General features: G+C 37.3%; 1 protein-coding gene across 1 annotated transcript; it reads left to right on the forward strand.

The window, feature by feature from the left end:
- The first annotated feature begins 4,147 nt into the window (after positions 1 to 4,147).
- On the forward strand, positions 4,148 to 19,227 carry LOC127648764 (activin receptor type-1-like). The gene is made up of 11 exons (XM_052133519.1): positions 4,148 to 4,279; positions 7,471 to 7,546; positions 8,144 to 8,223; positions 10,104 to 10,355; positions 10,927 to 11,141; positions 11,462 to 11,561; positions 13,403 to 13,549; positions 13,678 to 13,953; positions 14,151 to 14,348; positions 15,051 to 15,181; positions 15,481 to 19,227. Exons 3-11 carry the CDS (start codon positions 8,157 to 8,159, stop codon positions 15,613 to 15,615), a joined length of 1,521 nt encoding a protein of 506 aa, XP_051989479.1. The 5' UTR covers positions 4,148 to 4,279; positions 7,471 to 7,546; positions 8,144 to 8,156; the 3' UTR covers positions 15,616 to 19,227.
- Positions 19,228 to 19,245: the final 18 nt, after the last annotated feature.

Below are 19,245 nucleotides of genomic sequence, written 5' to 3' on the forward strand. Positions count from 1 at the left end.
CAGGCAAGATCAAGTTAGCTAAAATTACACAGATCAATCCTTATGGCATTATATTTCAAATACTTGCAGTTATGTAAGCTTACCAGTCCAATAAGAAGAATGCCAATTCAGGGTCAAAGGTCTCAGGAATCAAATGCCCTGCTGATGTTCACTCTAGTTTTCGCTTGACCACGATCATGTTCCCGCTTAGCCAGACAGGATTCATTAGATAAATAATTTTTTTCTTTTTCCGGCTTACTCGTAGTTTGTGTAGGAGTCAGTGTTGTGCTGGGAGCCGGACGTTTGCTGGATTACATCTCTAAGATAATGTTACCTAGTGTTTTTGTTTGTTGAAGCTGTTGAATAGCGGAAGAGAAGCAATTACTGTCTGAGGCAAGGCTCTCGGCAGCACGCATAAACGTCACATCCTTTGGATTTTCCCGGCAAGAGCGACCCGCTCCCTTTAATAGGCAACCTATGTCCGGGAAGGGCTCATTTTTTAAGTTGTGTTACAAGCCTTTCACTCATTGGCCAAAAAAAGTTGAATATTACATGAAACTTTTTACATATTGCACCTTTAATTATGTAATAATTATAACAGATTCATTTGTTTCTGAATAAATACAAGATACGGTAAATGCATATTCGCCACAAGCCAGGCTAAATGATTAACCACTGTTACTGCACTCATGGCATGGGCCAGACCCTCAGTCACCCCTCAGATTGTATACGTTACCTGCACCTTATAGAAAAACTAAAATAGAAAATGAATTAATAAAATAACAATAAATGAGGAAGATAAAAGATAAGGTGTAACTTGTTAAAATAAAAGGATTTTGAAAATCCACTCCTTCAGTAATTACATCAGAGACTCTAATTTGAGAAATAGATGCCTCACATGTCCTCAGCTGACAGCTTCATTGAATTCTACCCGCTCAACACCAGTTTCATCTACAACAGTAAAGAGAAGACTCAGTGGTGCAGGCCTTATGGGAAGAATTGCAAAGAAAAAGCCACTTTTGAAACAGAAAAACAAAAATAAAAGGTTAGAGTGGGCAAAGAATCACAGACATTGGACAACAGATCATTGGAAAAGAGTGTTATGGATCTTAACCTCATTGATCTTTTGTGGGATCAGCTAGACTGTAAGGTGTGTGAGAAGTGCCCGACAAGACAGCCACGTCTATGGCCAGTGCTACAGGAAGCTTGGGATGAAATGTCTCCTGAGTATCTGGATAAACTGACAGCTAGAATGCCAAGCATCTGGAAAGCTATCATTGCTGCATTTTTGATGAGATCTCTTTGAAGTAGTTTAAGAAGTTTTTTCAAATTGTAATAGTAATTTTTCACATTATTAATGTCCTGACATTAGGATCAGTTGAATGCCACAGTACACACACACACACACACACACACACATATATATATATATATATATATATATATATATATATATATATATATATATATATATATATATATATGAGTCATTACAGCAATAAATAAATAAATAAACAGCTTTACTTACAAAAAACAGCATATGATTCAAAATATTACTGATTTCTGGATTACATTTTTTAAATAAAGAAAATCCATAAATTAGGATATTCGCTTTCTTTGCTAGCAGTTTAATGTAACCAGGCATACTCTATTTTTGTATGGTGTTGTAAGTGAAGAATAAAGAAAAAAATAATTTTTCCCAGAGGTGCATTTGCATTCCTCTCAACATTGACATCAATGTCATATATGCCCCAAAACATGCACTGATTACAAGTGAAAAATCTATTATATTTAGTGGAATGGAATTGTGGCTTCTCACCTGAGAGCAATCAGGCATCTTATCTCTCTGCCCTTCTGTGCCCCTGACTACATATCCTTTTTTTCCCCATGTAGAAAATGACATGGCCATTAATCAACAAGCTATTTTAGAACAAAAAAGTCAGGCCACTGGCTCCTTGACTCATATCATTGGCAAGGACATTTAACTTAAAGGAACAGTTCACCCAAAAATTTAAATTCTCTCATCATTTCACCCTCATCCCATCCCAGATGTGCATGACTTTCTTTCTTCTTCTGAACACAAACAAATATTATTTGAAGAATATCTCAGCTCTGTGAGTCCATACAATGCAAGTGAATGGTGGCCAGAACTTTGAAGGTCCAAAAAGCATATAAAGGCAGCATAAAATTAATCAACACATTCTCACACCCCAACTCGTCACATATGGACGCTTGGCCAGGACCCCTTGGCGTCACTTATTGACGCACTGGGTATACCTTTGGCGTCATTTTTCAACAGGCAGGGTAGTCCGATAGAACCGGAGCCTGTAGCGTTGAAATTTGACGTCTTGGGCTGCGAATGGGTCGAGAGTCGAGACTGCAATAAATAAAAATAAAAAGGAATAGGCTACAATAAATGATCTATGCCAGGGCTAGTATAATGGTGGCCCCCAGATCATCTTTATCTGGCCCTCCAACTGTTTTTTTATGTTTAAAAACCCTCACAATCTGATATCAAAGTGCCCTCTCAGCAAAGGTTTAGCGCGTTCATAGGCAACCGCATTCATCAGTGAGTTTAACCGCATTCATCGGTGAGTTTAACAATACAGAAGTCTATCGGACTACCCTGCACGTTGAAAAATGACGCCAAAGGTATACCCAGTGCATCAATAAGTGACGCCAAGGGGTCCTGGCCAAGCGTCCATATGTGACAAGTTGGGGTGTGAGAATGTGTTGAATTAATCCATAATGTCTTCAGAAGTGATTTGATAGGTGTGGGTGAGAAAAAGATCAATACTTAAAGCATAAATGACCACACAGTTTCAGTTAAATTAAACCTAACATGGCTGAACATGGATGTTACCACCCAACAACTGTAACTTTGTAGGTGATCTGTAGACCACATTTTATGTTCAGTCCACTAAAGCTTGATGTAGCAGGGGTTATGTGTTTTAGGATTATGTTTAATCTAGCTCTTTTAATAAAAAAATATTTTATACTATTATGTTTTTATTTCAAAAATTGTACCTTTGTCTTAGTATGCCTACTGTATGTGTTTCCTCAACCACCTGCTGATGTTATAATAAGGTGACCAGATTTCAGAAATGAAAAACAGTGACATTTGTAGTTCAGTGGTATGTAATTGAAATTTCACATTACTTATCTATGATCTCTGATCTCTGAAAAAGGGGGACAATTCGGATGTTATGTATTTTGACCAGGGACTAAAGACAGTTTAAGGAACGAAAACAAGTACTGAAAATGAACAACATTTTTAGCAGAATGTAACTGAAAACCGGATCAAAGTGATTTTGAATTGTTGCGGTGTGAAACGTAATTTTTAAATGCTGGTAACCGGTTACAGCCAGTCAATTTTCTTCTGAGAATTTTTTCATGAAACTAAAGGCCAAAGGGTTAACTTTTAGGAATTAAACCACTTTTAAACATGTGCTTTAATCCTGAATGAAAATGCTGCATCACACATTTCTTTGCCTAATTGCCTGATGTAGATGTCACATTCTCTGAATGAAGACCATTTTAACAACTATGTATAATTACTACATACATGGCCAATCCAGATACAAGGAAAACATTTGTGGCAGGGAGGAGAGCGGGGCGGGGTTGTGATTATACACACTCGGTCCCTTATCAGGCTAATTAAGCATCCGAGAGGGATAAAGGCCGATGGCAGATGGTGGTGCGGGGAGAGAGAACTTGTTTAAGGACTGTTATAATCACACCTTTTCTGGCTAGTTAAGTACGTCATTATCTTGTACCCTTCAAATAATTAAACAAACAAAATCAATCACAATAAATCTAAAGTATAGTCATTATTTATTACATTAATTAATGTTTAAACTATGTCTAAAGAAACGAGCAGTAAAGATGAACACAGAATATGCAGTTAAACAAAAATAGGGCTCTCTTTGAATTCGGATACTCTGAGTGTTGAATGTAACCAACATTCCCAGTTGGCTTCATATAGCTTCAGTTTCAAACTATTCATAGCATGCATCATTACTGCAGAAGGACATTCGCAAATACACTAAAACAGATACCCTGCAAGTCCACAACACATATTCAGCACAAAACATGGCAAGGTCCGTGTCCTTAATCCGGCGGACTGTGCTATCCCATAATGCACGCGCGCATCGACTTGTTTATGGTGACGTCATGGCGCAGTCTTTTCAGTCTCCCTGGGTGGCGGCAGACTGTCTGTCAACACGTAGAACACGACTTAGAATAAAACACTAGAAACACGCGACGTTAGCCCAAACATGAGTCCGCGTTGCCGTTAAAGGTAAGAACGCTCTTAAATCTCACTTTGGAGCGCTTAAAATAATTAAGAGGGTAAATAGTCGTCGTTGTTAGCTGTTAGCACAACGAAAAGCTGCAGCAAACAGGCCGATTATTATGAATTTTAATAACAGATTCTCATAATATCGCCTCTGTTTTGTGTGTGTGTGTGTGTGTGTGTGTGTCTGTCTGTCTGTCTGTCTGTCTGTCTGTGTGTGTTGTATTTTTAATTTTTTGTTATTTATGGTTGAATTTATTTTACAGAAGGATGATTACATAAACTCCTTTTTTAAATTAAACTTTTTTTATGTATATAAATTTCATTCGGGGTTTAGAGCACAGAGGTCTGCACTCTTAAAATTATGTTATGCAGTTTTAGTTCTCCTTGATCTCGGTACCATGTTTGACACCATAGATCACAACATTCTTTTGAGGCGCTTAAGACAGTGGGCAGGGATTCAGTGGACCGCTCTTAAATGGTTTTCCTGTTATCTTAAAGATAGGACAGTTTCTGTTGAACTAGAGAACTTCTCATCCTCTCAGGCTCCCATAACCTGTGGGGTTTCCCAAGGCTTAATCTTGGGCCCAGTCTTATTTTCTCTATACATACTTCCTTTGGCCAAAATCTGTCAAAAGCATAATATTTCCTATCATTGTTATGCTGACGATGCCCAGCTTTATCTTCCTTTAAAGCATGGGGAAAACTCTGCATTAGATTCCCTTATCTGCTGTATAAATTATATCAAAAGTGGATGGAAATTAATTTTCTTCACCTAACTGAAGTGATTGTGTTTGGTCCACTTGGCTCTACCAAACACACGATTAATGATTTAGGATCCTTTGCTTTTGAATTACATGACTAAGTTAAGAATCTTGGAGTATTTTTTTACCCTGATTTAAAGCTTGATAAGCACATCAGTTCTGTGGTCAGAGGTGGTTTCTTTCAATTAGGGAACATTGTGAAATTGAATCCCTGTTTATCTTTTAAGGACATGGAAGTTGTTATACATGCTTTTGGTTTTGCTTGGATTACTGCAGTTCATTGCTCTGTGGCATTTCTCATACTTCACTGTCACGTCTGCAGTTAGTCCAGAATGCTGCTGCCAGATTGCTGACTGGGACAAAAAACACAACAACATATCTCCGGTGTTCGTATCTCTTCATTGGCTTCCAGTCAAATTTAGGATTCAATTTAAATTGTATTATTTACTTTTAAGGAATTACATGGCATGGTTCCGCCCTATATTCCAGATCTCCTTCAGCGTCACACGCCTTCTAGGCTACTAAGGTCTTTGCAGAGTTTACTTTTAACGATCCCCAAGTCCAGTCTTATCAAAGGGAGATCAGGCATTTTCAGTAAAATGTCAGTTAATTGCATTATTTTTTTGACTGTTATACCCTTAATTAAATGTCAATAAGGGATGCCTGGTCAGTACTGGAATATATTTAATCTCTCTTATTTGAAAATATGGTATTCACGATCTAATTTAAACATTGAAATAAACAGTCAGTTTTAGGATTTTAATGTATTAGGAAGAAGAGTTGCACTATTTCTAGGTCACCAACAGGGTTGGGAGGGTTACTTTTTATGTAATCCATTACAGATTACTTGTCAATAAATGTAATCAGTAACATAATCCAATTACTACTATACAGAAGTAATGCAGAGAGATTACTTTTAATTACTTTTTGATTACCACAAGGGCACATATGTAAATAAAGACAAGATAAAATCAACATGATCTCTAAAACCTTAAATTATGCCTTGAATGCAAACAGAACATGTTTGAGTAATATTATGAGTACTGTTGTAGCTGTTATTATATCTAAGGAAAAAGAAACTTGTACACTGCACTCTACTAAGAAAATTAGCTGTTAATGTTGAACAACTCTGTATTTTTAAAGAAATCATGTGAGTTCTTTGTCTGCTACAGAAAAAGAAAATGTCTTTATAACAGATGCACTGAATTATATCTTGGTTAAAATTAAAATAAATCTGACAGGATATACCTCAGATTCAAAAACACAGTGTAATTCAACCATGTTTTGCAGTTAGTGTTCGTGTAGGCAATTGTAATTTGCACTATTCATTAACTTAAGACTATTCAATAGTTAGATCACACATTATCATCATCATCATCATTGTTATTATTGCCATAATTAAATGCTGGAGAGTGAAAACAGATTTAAACTTTTAGTGTATCTTTTCAATGACTTATTCCTAATTTCTAAAAGTGTTTAACATGTTACATTTGCCAGAATGTCTCCCTCACCCAGCCATTTGAACTGTTCTCAACAATAATTGATCAAAATCAGATCAATACTTCATTGAACTTTCTTTCCTAAGAACTTGATACACATTTTCAGTTAATTTGGTATATAGGAGAGAGAAAGTCATAGCAGATTTTCCAGAGGGAAAACAGGATGTCCTGGCGATTATAGTACATTTCGCATTTGCAACTATGTAAACCAGGAGATTTCTATGCCGTCCAGCAATGATGCACAAATCGTGTCATCATTGGCAGCTATTCCTGCTCCCGCCATATGATGAGGCCACGGATTTCTTGAACACTAAGGCTAACTCATTTTATCACATTTTAATAATAACCAATTTTAGCTAATTTAGCTAATGTGATCATTCATAAATCACATGGATTAATTTTTCGAACTTTAATGTTGTTTCGCTTTTCTCTTTTAAAGAGCGAATAATGTCTACGTTTTCAAGTAAATAATGCATGTTCTTCCGTGGCAATCGCGATGAAGCAGCTGTTTGCCTCGAGAGCAGAGTACTGATGTAAGACAGGTGTTATATGCATGTTGCATGTTGTTGAGTGCATGCTGTAATTTAAAAAAGGGGGACATGCGAAATACTAATATATTCAGAAAGTTGTTTTCATTTTTCAATGCAACTTTTCACCAAATAGTTATGCTGATGTAAAACAGAAGCATTTTCACTAGTGATGTCAGAACTTTGTACCCCACTGTACAAAACCATAACTTTTTTTAATATCGCGAGTTGGCCACTGCCAGCACCAAGGACTCAAATCTCACCTCAGTCCCAGCTCTCTGGCTATCAGTGTGCAGAGACTTCCAGGCACCTCTCTTATCCTGTCACTCACTCTTTCCTGCAGAAAGGACCATGGAAAAAGACTGCTGTGGAAAACTTCTGACATGCTGCTTTGGTCTTGTTTTTAGGATCCAATGGGAAGACAGAATCTGGCTAGGCACACACTGAAAGGCAGTGTTGAGAGTCACATGAGGATTTGTACAAGTAAGAGTTTTCACACATATGTTCTGTGCCAATGACTGTCAAGCTTTTTTCCTGGAGAAAAGATCAATTGAACATAATTTTTAGGTTTTTTAATTGAAAAGAAAGGGCAGACATGATGCTATACATGATGTTTTCAAGGACTCAGTCTGTAATTAGGCCAAGTCATACAGTCTTCTTGTAGGAACAACTGTATCGTAAATGTAAACCATAATGTTGAGTTCTTTACCCCCAAAATGCTTGTTCCTTTCTGCCACTTCTGAAATGCTCTCTGCTCTAGTAATGGGCATCTCTCGCTCCTTAGTTACCATGGTGACTTCCCCCCGTCTGACACACACAAAGTATTTGTGGCAGGAGAGAGTGAGGCAGGAGACAGCTGCACTTTCTAAACATTTTATGTCGTCATCTTTGCAGTTCTGTTTATTATCAGTCCGTGTATGTTGTTTTTTGTGAGGTTTATTGATACGACTTGATTGATTGTTGGCCTGCTCCTCTGGATTCTGGAATATTTTATTTCATTCAGCAAGGTGTGTAAGCCAGGCAGGTGATGTATTTAGGTGTAAATGTATAAGTTTAAACACCTCTGGCACTTTCTTTTAGTGCAGTGAACCAAATGGGGCATTGCAGTACCCAAATCATCTTCCTCATCCTGCTTCAGATCTTATGGACATCATCTAAAGGTAAACAATTGTAAACTTGTCAGTTTTCAATTGGTTCCTGAGCTTTGTCTGTTTTGTTGTTTGTCTGTTTTGGTTTGTCAGTAAAATTATTAGTTGTAGTTTTAGTCCTGAATTTTGATAATCAGTAATTAAAGTCTGTTACTTATTGTATATTATTCAGGCCAAGAACTGCACATGTAGACAGGAAAGTGACTAAACACGAACTGCTCTGCCTCCACTTATTTTTTTTAGTCATTAGGGCTTGGTAAAAAATACATAAATATTTTCTGATTTAATCCTGATTTGAACCATTCAGATATTGATTCTTGAATCGAAAAAGGCAACTCTTTTACCTTAAAGTTTATCTCCTTTTTAGTAATGTTGATTTTTGTATCTTTTATAGGAATATTCATCAAAAATGTAAATTCTCTCATTTACTCACCCAGATGTGAATGTTTTTCTTTATTCTACAGAACAAATATGAAGAATTTCATAAGAATATTTCAACTCTGTAAGTCCACACAATTAAATTGAATGGTGACCAAAACTTTGAAGCTCCAAAAAGCACAAAGGCAGCATAAAGGTAATCTATATGACTCCAGTGGTTTATCTTGTGTCTTCTGAAGCGAACCAATACATTTTGTGCGAGAACAGACCAAAATATAATTCCTTTTTCACTATAACATCTTGACATCAGCAGTCTCCTTGGCGATCATGATTTCAAGCTTTATTAAACTTACTAGCGCAATCTAGTTTTCTGCACATGCTTTAAGCACTAGGAGACTACAGTGGCAAGATGTACAGTGAAAAAGGAATTATATTTTGGTCTGTTCTCACCCAAAATCGATAATATTGCTTAAGAAGACATGGATTAAACCACTGAAGTCATATGGATTACTTTTATGCAGCCTTTATGTGCTTTTTGGAGCTTCAAAGTTTTGGTCACCAATCACTTTATTTGTGTGGACCGATATTCTTCTGAAAATTGTTTGTGTTCTGCTGAAGGAAGAAAGTCATACACATCTGGCAAGAGGGTGAGTAAATTAGAGAATTTTTATTTTTGGGTGAACTATTCCTTTAAATAGCAATTTAACCATAGTTTGGGCTTAGTTGTTAATTTTTAAAATGCATATTTTAACAATGTACAGGTCCCCTGTCAAATTTACATCATTAGATGAGACACAATTTATTTCACGTGTCAGCAAAATGGAAATTAAAACTCAAAAATACCTAAATGAATCCGAATCTAATCGAGCGCGTGTGAAATTATTTTTAAAATCCCTTATCCAGTGATTACAAACAACTTTGTAAGTCAGGGAAAAGGTGTGGGAATCTTAAGAGTTCATAGTCAAATTTCCAACCACACATCTGAAGGTTGTTTATTGGTTTAGCTGTCTAGTTGTACTTTCATTAGGTCTCTCAGTGTCCTCTCCTGTAAGTGTGTCTCCGAGAGTATAAAACATGAATGCTGGGTTAATTGATCTGTGTCACTGATGCTCTTTGGCCCTCATCCTATGTAGTCAATTTGTAAACTCGTCAGAGTTCAGTGTCACAGGAAATGAAGGCAGGGAAGGGAAGAAAACAGTCTCAGTTATCTGGTGGAGAGAGTCTCGTCTGTGAGTTCTGATATCATCTGGCCTTCATTCATTAATTTCTTTGTTCCCAGAGTTTTTACAGCTGGTTGATCCGTGATTTCACCCAAAAATAAAAATTGTCATGTTGTTTAAAATCTGTATTACTTTCTTTCTTCTGTGGAACAAAAAAGATGTTAGGCAGTATGACCATTTTCTTTCATTGCATCTTTTATGGTGAAAGTGAATTGTCACTGAGACTGTCAGTCAATATGAGGTTGAGTAAATTGGTGAACTATCCCTTGAATTTATGTTCTATTCTCTCTCCAGATGTCTCCATTGGCTGCATGTGTGTTGGCAGTGACTGTAATGAGCAGCAGTGTACAGGAGACCAGTGTTACACCTCTGTTATCATTAGCAATGATGTTACGACATTCAAACGTGGCTGCCTGATTGGACCGGAAAGCAAGCGCATGACTTGTTCTGCAACGCCCTCTGCTAGTCACGTCGTAGAATGTTGCTCGCAACACATGTGCAATGCCAACGTCTCAAAAGAGACCCTTCTTCGACTGCTACTGACAAGTAAGTCAATACATTCCTGCTATTCAAAAATAGTCCACTAAATGAGATATTGACCTGTTTGGGGTTAGAATAAAGCAATAAGCCACAAGATTGTTTAATGGATGGTTAAAGATGTCTAGCAATAAACTGTTCAACAGCCAAATAATGAAGTTCTTAACCTGAACTGTACTGTTTACTAAGTAAATTGGTGCATTAATATAGAACTCCTTTTTTCTGTAATTGTTTACACCACTTTTACACTGGATTCATTATGTTTTTATATGTTGACTTAAGTTAGTTTCTACAAATACAAATACATTTTTAAAATTAACAAAATTAAAATAGTGATGTAACATCATTATGAAATAACATTAACTAAATGAATTTAAGATGAACATTAACCAAGATGAACAAATGCGTGAAAAATAATAATACATAAAGGTGCATATGTTACCAATTACATAATTAACAACCCCCCATCCCCTCTGACCCTCCTGATGGTCATTGTGTAATTCACACCCTGAGTTGAATTCAGTATTTTTTCATTTGTATAAATGTAAGTATATTTGATTGTGTCTGTGTCTTTGAGAAGGTCCAGAGGGAGAGAAGGCTGTCCAGTACCGTGTGGAGATGTTGGTTTTCTTTGTTCTGGGGCCCTTCGTGGTGCTGGGTCTTCTGTCTGTGCTGGCCGTGCTGGTGTGCCGTAGACTCCATCATGGGCATCTGGAAAGACTACATGAATTTGACACGGAACAGGGGGCCATTGACGGGCTCATTGCATCAAATGTCGGGGACAGCACGCTTGCGGTATGGATACCTGAATATATGAGTAAAGCCGGGCCTCTCATATCTCAAACCCTGTCCCAAATGGTGCCCTCAGCCCTTGGGATCCTCCAAGTCCACACTGTGATAACGTAATGTTTTGCAAAAGGGTCCATTATAGACACACTTGAGCTCCCTGTTTTACCATAAAATTACAGTTGAACAACCTATAGTCTTGTGGACTTCTCAGATATAAACAAATGGCCAAATTTGTTACAGTAGTGATAAAGCTGTTGCTGTGAATTAGCATTAGTAGTTCTTTTGCAAATGAGATAATGTCTGATCTGTCTTGTGTTGTTTCCTAGGATCTGATGGATCACTCTTGCACTTCTGGCAGTGGTTCAGGTCTTCCCTTCCTGGTGCAGAGGACAGTTGCCCGGCAGATCAGCCTGGTAGAGTGTGTTGGTAAGGCATATTTTAACATCAAGCCTTGTAGGACCTCCTCCTTTTGTAGTAAACACTTACACACAGAACAGGTCACTCATAAATCCCACAGAAATGCTACCTGCTCCACTAATTGAGTATTATGAAATAATTATTAAAGCTTTTAAAATAGTGGAAACATCTGGAACTATGTGTAATTTCTGTCTGGAAAACCTGCCTTAAATTGCATATGGTGGTGTGTTTAATGATGTATGTGTTTGTGTAAATGGTCCTACTCGACGCGCTCCAAGCGGGATTTGAACCGGGGTCTCCGGCATGGGAGGCAGACGCACTAACGAGAAGGCTAAAGGATGAAGCCCATAGTGTCAGTTTAGTGGAGTGAGGTTTACACATTGCACAGTAGAGATGTGCTGAACGATGTAAACAACAGTAAAAAAAAAAAATGCGATCCATTTAAAATATTTAAAATGTATTCCAAATCCAAAGCTAAAGTCCACTGAATAGGGGCATTTATCTGAGACATGCTTGCCTTGCATTATGATCATTGTACATTAAATATAGAACATGACACGTATTCACTGAAGCAACGCAAGCAAATATTTAACGGTCATATTTATTGAAAACAGTTGAATGAATAGTGCAGGACCAATAGAGCAACCCAGCCTGTTCTAAACTAAATTCACCATATACGGTACTTAACATATTAAAACAGTTAGGACATTTGTTAAAAATAATTAATAGGTAGACTAAGCCAAATCTACGAGAGAGACAAATTTTTTTGCATATTTCACAATGTGCAGTCGAGCATTAGCTATTGATCTAATGTGACAGCTGTTAAGTAAAGAACGTTAACCAATAACAGTTACATTTAAAAATAAAAAAAAATGCTATAGGATAGAATAAATAGGCCTGTGATGTAGCCTACAATAAACCTAATGTTTTCTAAACATTATGTGCACACAGAATAAAAGATAGTTTAACCCGTTAAGCACATCGTTAGAAATAAACAAATTTTCTAGGCTTCTTAATTAAAAGCATATCTTTTTTGATGAGTAAGCAAAATTAATACGTAGACATGGTTCGGTGAAAGATGGGACTTGACTCACCTGAGGTTCCTATCCTGTGCTGGAAAAAGCCTGCACAACAGAAAAATAAGGTACAAGCATGCACCGATGTAAAATAGACTCAAATGTGGAAACATCCATAGGGACATTCAAACATTTGGAAATCCGATTCCCACGAAAGTGATGATAGTGATTTCATAACTACTTTGCGGAGTTTGCTTGTCTAGCGAGAGAAAATTTTCCTGCGCGTGAGAGAGGGAAGAAGCACGTACAGCCTAAGGTTAAATTAAATCCAGATATCCTTTTTTTATAATTATTATTTTTTTAATTATATTTGTATTATTAATTCTATTTAAAATATGTAGCATTAATATTGCAGTAATTTAAGTGCAGCCTCTGTAAAAAAATATAAAGCCAAACGTAAATGTGTAAAAACTATGATCAGTTTAATGGGGGGAAATATTAACCGACTGGTCATTTCAGTGTCAACTAGCATCATCAGAACCATTTAGTCGACTAGTCTCACACATCCCTATTGCACCGCTACTTACCAGCTGACTACCGTTACACTCACCCCCCTAAACCTCACTCCTATCCGGGTCACGGCACCACTGTAACCAGTTCTGCTCAACCTGCTTCTAGCAGGTTTCAAACTGCCATCTCTGGCATCGGAGGCGGGTGCTAACGAGGAGGCTAAAGGCTACAGCCCCTAGTGTCAGAACTTGCGCCTCTTGAGGCCAGGGGAGTGAGGTTTACACACTGCACAGCTGGCTACCATTACATTTGCTATGTCTACAGGTAAGGGGCGTTATGGGGAAGTGTGGAGAGGACAGTGGCAAGGGGAGAATGTAGCTGTGAAGATATTCTCTTCCAGAGATGAGAAGTCATGGTTTAGAGAGACGGAAATATACAACACCGTTCTACTAAGACATGATAATATATTAGGTGAGTCAGAACTCTTTATTTCTGTCTGTGTCTATTAAAAGGAAAAAAAAAATTGTATTTGTTTTTATTTATATATATATATATATATATATATGCTATGAAGTAATAAACTCTTCCTGTTTCTGCAGGGTTCATGGCATCTGACATGACTTCCCGAAACTCTAGCACTCAGCTGTGGCTCATCACACACTACCATGAGAACGGCTCTCTCTATGACTACCTGCAGCGTGTTGCCGTGGAGATGGCAGATGGCCTGCACATGGCAGCGTCGGTTGCTAGTGGACTGGTGCACCTTCACACAGAGATCTTTGGCACTGAAGGAAAACCAGCCATTGCTCACAGAGACCTGAAAAGCAAGAACATATTAGTGAAGAAAGATCTGCAGTGCTGCATCGCTGACCTGGGTACTTTCTTACAGATCTCTGCTGTTGTTCTCTCAAAATGTTTAGATTCTGAACCATGAATTAAATTTTCTTTAAATGGAACACAACCAACCAACCAACCAACAACTTTCACTCCGAAATGGGTTTCTGAATATGTGGGCATCATGCGCTTCTCTTCCTTGTTCATCTTCTTTCTCTGCCCTTCTGACTCTATGTAGGTCTGGCAGTAACTCACACTCAGTCAGATAATCAGCTTGATGTGGGAAATAATCCAAAAGTGGGAACCAAGCGCTACATGGCTCCAGAGGTGCTGGATGAGACCATTCAGACAGACTGCTTTGATGCCTATAAAAGGGTGGATATTTGGGCCTTTGGGTTGGTGCTGTGGGAGATTGCTCGCCGAACCATCAGTAACGGTCAGCTCACTGGATTTGCTCAAACTAGCTGCATTTTTTACATTAGAAATATTCCATGTTTGCAGTACTATTTATATTTAAATGGCTTGTTCACCCAAAAATGAAAATTCTGTCATCATTTACTCACCCTCATGCCATCCCAGATGTGTATGACTTCTGCTGAATACAGAGATATTAGAAGAATATCTCATACAATGCAAGTGATCAAGCCACAACTTGAATGTCCAAAAAGCACATAAGGCAGCAAAAAAGTAATCCATAACACTCCAGTGGTTAAATCCATATCTTCAGAAGCAATATGATAGGTGTGGGTCCTTTACTATAAATCTCCACTGTCACATTCTTTTTTTGTTTTATGGCAATTTGCAATTTTTGTGCTTATTGCCACCTACTGGGCAAGGAGGCGAATTTGTAGTAAAAAAGGACTTCAGTCTTGAACCTTTTCTCACCCACACCTATCATATAGCTTCTAAAGACATGATTAAAACACTGGAGTCGTGTGAGTTGAGCCATGAGGGTAAATGAACGATACGATACTTTTCATATTTGGGTGATCTATCACTTTAAGAACAACACAGATGTAGTACAAGATCACATTCGTACTTGAAATACTTGTGAGAAGTATTTAGATATCCTACTTGATATAATTGGATGAATTTAATATTCTGTGACTTTTTTTTAACATCTGTTGTGAACATATAGGAATTGTAGAGGAGTATAAGCCACCATTCTATGACCTTGTGCCTAATGACCCCAGTTTTGACGACATGAGAAAGGTGGTTTGTGTGGAGCAGCAAAGGCCGTTCATTCCCAACCGCTGGTTTTCAGATCCTGTAAGTACTGATAAGACATCTGTTTAACTAATGTGGGATTTAACATCTGATAGTGTGGCAGAAACGGAGATGATTTTAATTTTACAGCCAAATTAAAATAGTTCCTGTATGTGGTATGGTTTGTCTTTCCACGTGGAGACCAAATGCCCCCACAAATAGAGTAAAACATTAAATAATGTCTTATTTCACTATAGTTATTATATTTATCTTAATATAAGAACATTAGATGTCAATGTTAGGTCCTCTGCAAGATGTGTGTGTGTGTGTGTGTGTGTGTGTGTGTGTGTGTGTGTTCACAGACCCTGTCTGCTCTGGTGAAGCTGATGAAAGAGTGCTGGTACCAGAACCCCTCAGCCCGTCTCACTGCCCTGCGCATCAAAAAGACTCTGGATAAAATCCACAGCTCTCTAGAGAAGGGCAAAACCGACTGCTGAGGATAGAAGAGTAGAACTACTGACCGATGCCCACTCATTAAACAAACTCACTGTGTGTCGCGAGACCTTTGGATTCACTGGCATCTGTCCAAACATCATCATGTTGATTAATCGCTTTTTGTTCTTCCTGTCCATTGGCATAAAAACATCTTTATGGAAAATTGTCTGAAAAGGGACAATGTGTCTTTTATGGGTTGTTCTTTGTTTCCCCGCTGACCCCTGTTTGACCACATTTTCCCTCCAGAAGCTTGCATAAAGGAGAACACTTCAAAACTATGAAGATATTTTATCTTTATGGAATTTTGTTTTACGTGGTTTGACTAACAGGCCTTTGATTGAACCTTTCATGTAAGTGCTTTCTTAACACAATCACATTGTCTGTTTAGCCATTTGAGAACCTCTAAGGTATTTACTTTTTAAAACAAAGATACACACTAAAATGCAATCATTACTCATAGTCTTTGCATGTTTCTTAATAATTCTGGAAAAACTTCATATATGAAGTGATATCACTTTTTGAGTGCTTTTAGAAATCTGAGCTTCTCAAAGGTCATTGTCCTGTCTTGTATACAAGTTGAAATCTGTGACTCTGATCATGTAACATTTAAGAGGTGCTGAATTTGCTTTAGTGGTCGTGGAATTTCAGCTGTACTTGTGTTATAAAATTCTGTTACAAAACGCCACTGTAAAGTAGAGAACTAAAGACTAATATCTTGAATTAGGCTCATTTGATAAGAGATGGTTAAAGGGAAAAACAATTGTCACATTTTACTCACCCTCTTTTACCAAACTGAGACAATTATCTTCTGTGGAACACAAAAGATGCTTTGAAGAACGTGTACAGCTTTTTTTTTCCCCAAACACATAGTGACCAGGGGCTGTCAAGTTCCAAAATGCACCATAAACGTGGTTTGTATGATTTGTTTTTCTATTGTTTGTAGTTGAGTTGACTACAGCCTTTTAATGCTGTGAAATGCTCTCATCTACCCTTCTGTCCACAAAAACCTGGGTTCATGGGATTATTTTAAATTTGACTGGTAAATTGTAGTGGCCAAACATATGTGAAATCCCACAAATGTGCAATTAAAGTAAATCTGGAGTGTTTTCAATATAAGCACACCGAACCAAACTCTGAGCACTCAGGACACCAGACATAGAATTTGTTTGTATTGAGTGCAATACCGTTAAAACACATGTGCAATACATTACACCGACCCTTGTTACATGTATTCAAGAATGCACTACAAAGACAAAACACAACTGTGCTTTCAGACAATTTAATTAATTAAATTGTCATCATGATTTCAATTTTATTTCGATTAATCAGTCAGTCCTAGAACAAACTGAAATGTATTTTGCACTAAAAAAATCTTTCCCTACAACGTAGTTCTCAAATCTCATTAGCACTTCTGCAGATTTCTAAACTTGGCACGTCTCGTTACATAGTGTTATTATATTTCGTTTTACGAAATGATATGTGCATCATGAATGAGATTAAAGAGCTTCAGCAGAGGGGAATATTTTCAGTGATTAATGGCTTAGATTTTGGTCTGTTTCTCGCACAAAGCGATACAATGTTTTCAGAAGACTCTGAAAGCAACGTACAAATAATTTTATGCCTTTTTTTCGTCCTTGAGCTCACTAGTCATGTATTATTTCATTGTATGGGAAAGAAACGAGTTGAAAATTACATAAAATCTCATCTGTTATCCACAGAAGAAAAAATGTCATAAGTTGATATGAGAGTGAGTGAATGATGACATGATGAGTCTGGTCATGTTCAAGCACCCAGTGAGTGCTTTCTCTAACACAAGACCTTTCTAACCTGATATGGAGACTGGACACCATTAATTTTATGCCTCTATGCCTGCCTGACAAGAGCCATCATAGCACTTGTGCTTTTTTTGTAGCAATGTCTCTTCTTCGGCTTGCTCTCTTTTCTCTCCAGTCTATTTCGTGCTCTGTCTTTTTTGCTCTCACTGGCATGTATACTTGAAATGTTTCTTCCCTGACAATCAACAGCTGTCCAGTACAGCCTGAATTGATTTCCAATGTTACGCTGAATCCTTAATTTTGAGTTTTCAAGGTGACGTGTCAACACAATTAACAAAGCTAGTCGTCTTAAGCAGACTCCGATTTTGTGAACTTGCATAGCCTATTTGTTTGACCTCATGCTTTTTTTAACGCTTTTGTATCCCATTTTCGACGTATGCCATAAACTGAGGGAATGCAAATTATTTTTTCTAACAACTTTGACAATTATTTAAAATTGCAAAGTCACACTTGTGTAAGATTTATGAGGTTCACAAAGGAAACACAATCTTGATTTACATGTCCGAAGTCCAACCTATTTGTCTGTGTACATAACTTTTGTGTTGAGTGGAATTGTACAATAAGTTTTAAATGGGAAATGTTTTGAAGAAGCTTTTACAAAGCTTAGGAAATAGTTTTTAAGTAGATTAAACGCTACTTGAGATGGCTGCCTTCTGCTTAGCGCTGGTAACTTTTGCGCTCCCCAAAAAGACAGAAACGTTTACATATTGGTGTTTTACCAAGGAATTTGTGTAGGAATTCAACTACAGGAATTTGCATTGTGAACTGTGAATATATGCTGTAATGAAGAACCCATATTTATGACACAAAATGAACATAAAATGTAAGACTTAATAATGCATTTCAGATCTCAGCATCTCTTTGCTTTAGAAGTGTTACGAGACCGATATTATTTTATTGCATTGTTCGTCACATCTTAACTACCTACTAGCCCTTGTGTTTTACAAAAGGTTATCAATGCAGAAAGAAAGCTTTCTTTTGAACCAGACATTACAAGAACCGTATTGCAGATTATCATGCATCTGTATTTAGATTTTTCCTGTATAGGGAGGTGAGCTAAATGAGGCCTTATGAAAGGTTCCCAATTGGTTGACTCTGTTGGGAAATGGCCTCCTTATCTGCTGTGATATTTACAGGACATCTTCAGCCTCTCTATGATAAACCAGTGCTTTGTAGCTGGACCTGCTACTGGCTGAAGGAGACTGACACTGAATCAGTCTTGTACCCCTTAGTAACTGTCTTACAAACAAGAAAAAATACAGGTGCTGAAATAAACTTAGAAGTCTCATAGCTTGCTTTCTTAGATATGCACTTGAACTGGAAAGGATCTAAAAGGAATGTGAGGTTTTACATTTAGCCGGATTGAAAAATCCTTTATGAATCTTAATGAATTTATTTGGTGCTGTACACAAAAACACTCATGCTTAGATTTTTATGCCAGTAAAGAGGCATCCACCACACTGTTAACCAAAATAATCTTTATTGTCTACATTCATTTAACAGCTTATTGTTGGACAAAATCTGATGTATTTACATGATATAAAAAAATGAAATCTCACGCTGGGCTTTTATTGGAACTATACAGTGCTTTCATTTCTCCAAATATTTATCTTTTTCCTATATTCTCATTTAATGTGGACATGGCTCAATCATCACCAACTATTGTCAGATTCTTCAACAATCACAGCTAAAAAAAACAATTGAGCTTGATCCTTTACTTTCCATGCTATCTATTCATATGCTATGGGTACAAATACTTCATGGCATGCTTTGTTAAATTCTTTGACGGAGGTAAAT

Source organism: Xyrauchen texanus, chromosome 9, assembly GCF_025860055.1.
Source record: "Xyrauchen texanus isolate HMW12.3.18 chromosome 9, RBS_HiC_50CHRs, whole genome shotgun sequence".
Lineage (NCBI taxonomy): Eukaryota > Metazoa > Chordata > Actinopteri > Cypriniformes > Catostomidae > Xyrauchen > Xyrauchen texanus.